General features: G+C 54.4%; 1 protein-coding gene across 1 annotated transcript in view; it reads left to right on the top strand.

Moving 5' to 3' along the window:
• BCAT2 (branched chain amino acid transaminase 2) overlaps window positions 1-7,022 on the top strand; it is a 20,253-nt gene extending 13,231 nt beyond the window's left edge. The window contains exons 4-11 of the mRNA XM_007958122.2: window positions 3,746-3,856; window positions 3,934-4,053; window positions 4,205-4,368; window positions 5,665-5,807; window positions 5,987-6,072; window positions 6,217-6,357; window positions 6,434-6,508; window positions 6,999-7,022. Of these exons, the coding sequence (XP_007956313.1) occupies window positions 3,746-3,856; window positions 3,934-4,053; window positions 4,205-4,368; window positions 5,665-5,807; window positions 5,987-6,072; window positions 6,217-6,357; window positions 6,434-6,508; window positions 6,999-7,022 (864 nt within the window). The remainder of the gene's footprint in view (window positions 1-3,745; window positions 3,857-3,933; window positions 4,054-4,204; window positions 4,369-5,664; window positions 5,808-5,986; window positions 6,073-6,216; window positions 6,358-6,433; window positions 6,509-6,998) is intronic.
• Window positions 7,023-7,270: the final 248 nt, after the last annotated feature.

Here is a 7,270-nt window from a genome sequence, read left to right as displayed (position 1 = left end):
GCTCTGACAGGAATATACCACAAATGGGATGGCTTAAACAAACAGGAGTTTATTCTCTTACAGTTTGGAGGCTTGAAGTCGAAGTTCAAAGTGCCAGGCTCTAGGGGCTGGGTGAAAGCTCCTCAGCCTTGAGCTTCAGCTCTGCCTCCAGCTCCCGGCCCACTGGAGCCAGAGGCTTTTCTTTATTCAAACAGCTGCTGGCTGCTGAGGCTGCCAAGCCCAAGGTTGACAAGTAACAAGGCACAGTCCCGATGTTACCAAATCACACGGCAGGCCATTAAGTCCATTGTAAATCCCAAGGTTGGCAGAGTATGGCAGGCTGCTGAACAACAACACGGCTACATGCAGGGTTCAAGGTGCCATAAGCTAGAGACCATTCCCAAAGCTGCTGCTTATAGACAGGAAGCAGACCACATCCCAAAGGAGCTACTCAGCTCCTTGTGGTAGATCCCACCATGGAGTTGATTGCCAGGCTCATCATGGGAATAACTACCACCAGCTGCCCAGCTGCTTACCAGGCCCAGCCAGGTTGACACACAGACAGTAACCACCACACAGTTTCCCTGTCCTTCTGGAACGGTTCTTCCTGGATACAAACATTGGTGTGTATAATCCTTTCACGCCACTCTTTCCACACAGAAGGTTACCCCCTGTAACCTCACTGCTTGGCAGCTTTCTTCACTGCATCTTGGAGATAACCTTCTGTAGCATCTCTGGAAGAACTTCTTCCTTCCTCGTTACTGCTGGGTAGTCTTCCATCCTAGCAATGTCCCTCACTGTTGGACTGGCAGGCTGTCTCTAGTCTTGGGCCGTTATAAACAGTGTTGCAGCAAACAGCCAAGTACACACGTCGCTCCATTTATTGCTAACTTTTGTCATGGTGAAAACATATACAAGACATTCGCCAACGTAACAACTTCCCATTCACAGCTCAGGGACTTTGGTGGCATTTTTCACGTTGTGCCATTATTGCTATCTTTTCCAAAATATTCCACCACCATCATTAGCATAAACTCAATGCCCTGCAAACAAAGCTTCCCCTTTCCCCCTCCCTCCTACCCCTGGTAACCACTAATAATCTTTGGTTTCTCTCTCTATGTATATTTTTTTCCATCTATCCAGGAATTTTCCCTCCCCTTCCTGGTAACCAACAAAGAAAGTTTTCTGGTGTGTTTAAACCTTTCCTTGACTTTTGACAATAGGCATCATTCTCTTTAAATGCAAGTGACAAAAACAATAAAAGAGTAGCTGCTGAGACTGCTTAAGTACAACCCCAAACCTCATGGGGTTCTTCATGGGTTCCTTGGTTTGGAGATACAGGGTCATGGTCTCATGGGACACCCCAGTTATCAATCCCATCCTGTGTTTAGTGCTTCTGTTCTACCTCCTAGCTCCTTGCATGGTGTCTGGGGTCTTAAAAGCTTGCAAGCAGCCATCCAAGGCACCACTGGCCTCTATTTGCCTGGGGCATCAGAAGAATAAAGGGAGTCAGGAGGAGGAGGAGGGTACGGAATGTGTGGCTACTGCCTCCACTATCAACTGCTTCCTTTGCTGTGGGACCAAAACTGGATGGTGCCCAGCTACCATTGCTGAACATTTTGATCCAAGATTCTATAGACGAATTCCTGATCAAAAGGGGGGAAAATACAGAACAGACTCTAAAATTTTTATGGAATCCAGACTTTCTGCAGATATGGGCCTAGATGAGTCCTGAAATTATTGCCCTGAGATAATCTTTAAACCTTAAACCAAAAATATCCCCTTGAAGTCTTCTTTAAACCAAGCACTAGTGTGGCTTAACTCGTAAAACATGTCTGCCTGAAGCATGACACTCTCTTAAGATCTATCTACATGGGATCTAAGTGACAACAGCAACTGGAAAGATTAGACAAGGACCTCGGGGCAGTGGGTGCATGTTTGCGGGGGAGGAACAACTCCGAAACGGAGGGTGAGGGTGGCCTCAAAGATCGTCATCAGCGTCACTGAGTTGTACATGGAGAAGCTGTTTGAATTGGTGTATGTTTGGCTATGTATGTTGTCAACAACAATAACAAAAGATGCAAGAGAAAAAAAAGTTCAAGTGAACCTGTCAGCTTGATTTCGAGAACTGTTAGCTCAAAGTGTAGGTGCTGTTGTAATTTTCAGAAGTCTCTACATTGAACCTCATAGATGTTGTATCAAATTCCACATCCATCTGCAGAACCTGTTTCCTGTACCCAAACCACCCCTGTCCAATTCTAAAGTATTTTTTCCCTTCTCCTCAACGATTTTAGAGGAGCCCTCCTAAGGACATTGATGGCTAACCAGAAGGTTGGCGGTTCAAACCCATAAGCCACTCTGCAGAAGGAAGATGGGGTAATCTACTTCTGTAAAGATTTACCACCTCAGAAACCCAAAGGGGTTGCTATGAGTCAGAATTGACTCCATGGCAGTGGGTTTGGGTTGGTTTTGGGTTTTGAGTGATTTTAGTGGAGCCTTGGTGGCACAGTCGTTAAGTGCTGGGCTACTAACCAAAAGCAGGCAGTTCAAACCCACCAGCCGCTCTGTGGGAGAGAGATGAGGCAGACGGCTTCCATAAAATAAAGACTGACAGCCTTGGAAACCCTGTGGTGCAGTTCCACTCTGTCCTCTAGGGGCGCTGTGAGTCAGAATCTATTCGAAGACAAGTTTCGGTTCAGTGGTTTAAATATATGTCTAGGTCATTATAATTTGTGTTTTCCCAAAAAATTATGAATGAAGTTGAGCACCTTTTTGCAAACTTAAAAATAATTTGTATTTCTTTTAGTGTACACTTTTCTGGGTCTGTTTTCTTACCAGATTGGGTTTTTGGAAAGTGAGTTGTAGGAAGACTTTCTATGTTGGTGAGTGAATTAAAACATTTCCCCAGGTTTGTGTCATGCGGAAATGTTTTATTTTTCTGGAGTCAAGTGTATCAGTCTTTGCTTTTGTAACTTCTGTGATTCACCGTAGTTGGGGCCATCACCAATCCAAGATCTAAAACTGTTATCTTTTGGTTTATTCTACAATTTGTGTGGCTTAAATTCTTTTTTTTTCCACTTAAATCTTTCATCTACCTGGAGTTTTTCCTCCTGTGATGTATGAGGTAGGGATCCAGTTTAATTTTTTTTTTTTTTTTCCTGTAATCTAGACGGATGTTTGGTTATCTCAACAAGTTGAATTGCTGGTGCTTTCTGCCATTGGTTTATAATCTGTTTTCTAGTCCGTTCCACCGCTCAGCATAGCAATGCCATTTTGTTTATTATTCCACCCACCCATACTTCAGTGTTTCTCTAATATTCACGGGCTCCCTTTCTGAACCTTTTATTTTACTGTGGTGAAAATGCACATGACAGACCATATGCCATCTCAACCATTTCAGCTGGCACATCGTTGCCTTGAACGCAAGGCCGCTTAAAACGTCATCCCTGAGATCAGGTCATGCCTGAGAAATCGGAACAGTGACGTGACGTGGTTTAAGCAGGGGGCGGTCTCTGCGTGTCTGCTCGACTCTCATTGGTCTCTGCCTTCGCTTTCTTGGGTCTTCGCGCCCTCGGCGTCCCTGCGGCGTCCCTGCGTCCCTCGGCGTCCCTCTCCACCCCCGTCTGTGACTCGGTGTGCGTCTTGCACCAGCCTGGCTCTGTCTGCGTCTCTCCCCGTGGCTCTGTGTCTTGGTCTCTGTCGCTCCGCCCTGACTCTCCGCCATGGCCTGTGGTCTCCGAGCCCCTGACCCTCTCTCCTCCCGCAGCTCTTCGAGGGCATGAAGGCGTTCAAGGGCCGGGACCAGCGGGTGCGACTGTTCCGACCGTGGCTCAATATGGACCGGATGCTGCGCTCGGCCCAGCGCCTGTGCCTGCCGGTGAGGGCCCTGCGCGCGCCAGAGGGGGGCGCTGCGGCGCGGCCCGGGCGGCGGCTGACACCCCGACGTCTGCCCAGGGTTTCGACAAGGTCGAGCTTCTTGAGTGCATCCGGCGGCTCATCGAAGTCGACAAGGACTGGGTCCCGGAGGACGCGGGCACCAGCCTCTATGTGCGGCCGGTGCTCATCGGGAACGAGGTGGGGACTTCCGGGACTGGGGGGGTTGCGCCCCGGAGTCGGAGGTTGGCGGGGACTAGGGGCAGGACTCCTGGGTCCGGGGGAGGAGGGGGGGAGGGCTGCAGACTCACTCCCGGGTCCCTGATGCCGCCTTCCCCTCTGTCCTTCGCAGCCCTCCCTGGGCGTCGGCCAGTCCACGCAAGCCCTTCTCTTCGTCATCCTCTGCCCCGTGGGCTCTTACTTCCCTGGAGACGCCGTGACCCCTGTCTCCCTCCTGGCGGACCCGACCTTCGTGCGGGCCTGGATGGGTGGCGTTGGCGACTGCAAGCTGGGGGGGTGAGCAGCTGCCTCATAGCCCTCGGGCCCCGGGGGGTGGAGACGCAGGTTCCGGTGGCCATATCCTCCGTGCGTCTTTGGCGTCCCTTGTCCTCCCGGGTCCTGTTTCATGTGACACCCCTGCTCTGACTCCTGGCTTCCTCCTGTGCAGAGCAGGGGGGCCCTGCAGCACTGATGGGGCTCTGTGATCTCCCCTGAAGTCAGACTGTGGGAGGAGGGCATTACACGTGGCCAAATAGGCTCAGAGACCGGAAGCGCTGGCCGCAGGTCACTGGGGAGGCCAGGATTGGGCCTCGGGAAGAACCGGTTGTCCATAAGTCAGCGCCCGCTCGTGGCCGTAGCGCCTCCCCGTGTGTCCGAATACAACTGTGGAGTTGCCCATGGCTGTATTTTGGAATTAGATCCCCAAGCCTCTCTTCCGAGGTGCCCCGAGTCTAACCTTCTAGTTAGCGGTCAAGTGCATTAACCGTGTGCACAGCCATGGCTTCGCAGCTCTTCAGAAGCCTCCAGAAAGGAAGTCTAGACTTAGGTCAACGGTCTCCCCAGGAAGCCTCCCTGAACACCCATGTTGTACCGACCTCACAGGGACTTTTGTAAATCCGCCCACCCCAGAGCTTTGACTGGAGAAAGGGAGGACACCGTCTGGTCTCCAGGGGGTTCCGTGGTGGTCCAAGGAGAGGGAGAGGCATGGATCCTGTTGGGACCGGAAGTGCAGCCCAACTAGGGATTCTTTTCATACACATCTTCTGAGGTCCCCTGAGGCCCAGGTCCTGTGGGGACACTGGGGATACAGATGTGTCCGACCCAAGCCCTGCCCTGCCAGGGGTTCCAGGCTGATGGGAGCCCCACTGTCCAGACTGACGTTTCCTCTGGGAGGGTGTTGGGAAGGCCCAGCAATGGCCTGACCCGGTAACAGCCTGGGAGATGCAGAGGGTGTCATGGAAGAGGTGGCCCTTCAACTGAAGCTAGTGGGGAGGAAGGCGATGGTTTCCTGGGTACAAAAGGTAGAAAGTTTTGAATCCTGGCGACCTGTGGGGGTGGGAGTGGGGGTGAGGCAGGGCTGGGGAAGGTATCCAGACACGAAAAAACGTGACCAAGTTGTTGCAGGAGGCGGAGCAAATGCTCCCGGTGCACCCCGAGCAGGTGAGGCCTTGAGTGCCGGGCTAAGCGGCTGGGACCCTGTCCAGGGGGCACTGAGGAGCCATGGAGGGCTGTGAGCCACGGAGGGGCAGGGTCTGCGGAACGGAGCGGGGAGGACGGGGGTTTCCCGAGGCCAACCAGGCTGCCCTCCGCCAGGAACTACGGGCCCACCGTCTTTGTGCAGCAGGAGGCGAAGAAGCGGGGCTGCGAGCAGGTCCTGTGGCTGTACGGGCCGGACCACCAGCTCACGGAGGTGGGCACCATGAACATCTTCGTCTACTGGACCCACGAGGATGGGGGTGAGCCCACCCAGGACCCAGCGAGGCCCGGGCCCTTGCCCAGACCCCACAGGGGATGCGCGTGACAGCAGTTCCTATCAGATCACTGGCTCCCGGAACTCTGGGGGTTGGGTGGCCTAAGGGGCGGGGTGGACCTGAGGGCCGGAGGTGACACCTCTCACCCCTTCCGGCCCCCCAAGCGTTGGAGCTGGTGACCCCTCCACTGGACGGTGTCATCCTGCCTGGAGTCCTCAGACAGAGTGTGCTGGACCTGGCTGAGACCTGGGTGAGGGCGCCGGGGGTGGCAGGACCCAAGCTTTGGGGGGACGGGGGCGCGCCTCTCGCTGGCTTTCGGCTTCCGCGACTTGGGTCTCTGGGCTGGGGAGGCCGGGGACCGCAGCAGCGCCGCCACCGTCCGCTGCCCCCGCAGGGTGAGTTCCGGGTCGCGCAGCGCAAGGTCACCATGAAGGAGTTGCTGCGGGCGCTGGAGGAGGGGCGGGTGCGCGAAGTGTTCGGCTCGGGCACCGCCTGCCAGGTCTGCCCGGTCCACCAAATCCTGTACCAAGGCAAGGTGAGGCCGGGCCGTCCGCGGCGGTGGGCGGGAAGAAGGGAGAGAGGCCCGGTCCTCACGGTTCCTTGTCCCCCAGCAACTTCACATTCCCACCATGGAAAACGGGCCCCAGCTGATCCTCCGCTTCCAGAAGGAGCTGAAGGCGATTCAGGTGAGGTTCACCCGCTGGGCAACAGGCCGCATGCTATGCCCCCAGGCAGGTTCCCGGCCCGTCAGGCCCGGTGCTGAGAGCTGAGCTCCCCTGCAAAAGTCTGAGGAGCAGCTACAGCCAGGAACACCTCCCTGGGGCTGCAGAACTGTGCCTAGGAACCTCTGGAACCCGGGGCTAGCTCTCTGACTCGAGCAACCCTCTTCCCACGAGCCTCCGCGGCCCCTGGGGAAACGGGTGTGTGAATCCCCTTCCTATGAGTCAATGCGGCATAGCTTTCCTTGGGTATCCTTCCGCTGTAAGAAATCCCCTTCCCGTGATTCTCTGCACCTCTGGGGTTTTGTGTGAGAAATCCCCTTCCCGTGAGCCACTGCGGCCCTGGGTACCCTGGTGTGAGAAATCTCTTCCCATGATCCTCTGCACCTCTTGGGTTTTGTGTGGGAAATTCCCTTCCCGTGAGCCTCTAGGACCTAAGCCAGCTTTCTGGCCTCAGAAGTCCACCTCCGATGAGCCGTGAGCCTTAGGTTATCCCTTTGGCCTGGGAAGTCTTCCTCCCACAAGACTCTGGACCTTGCCTCCCTGTCTGGCCTAAGAATGGTTTGTCCCGTGAACCTCTGGAAGAATTGCCGTTTTTCTGAGCTGAGGTATCCTTCCTGAGTAGCTGTGGTCGCCTTTCCTGGCACTTGAGACCTAGCACAACTTTTGTGGTGAGCTTCTGTAAACTCAGGATCTAGAACTTGACCATCCCAGCGTTCTCAGCTGAGA

The sequence above is a fragment of the Orycteropus afer genome, unplaced genomic scaffold (genome assembly GCF_000298275.1).
Source record: "Orycteropus afer afer isolate SDZICR_OR568_19922 unplaced genomic scaffold, OryAfe1.0 scaffold00854, whole genome shotgun sequence".
Lineage (NCBI taxonomy): Eukaryota > Metazoa > Chordata > Mammalia > Tubulidentata > Orycteropodidae > Orycteropus > Orycteropus afer.
The sequence above is the reverse complement of the archived record's forward strand: the minus strand, read 5'-3'. Positions and strand labels throughout refer to the sequence as shown.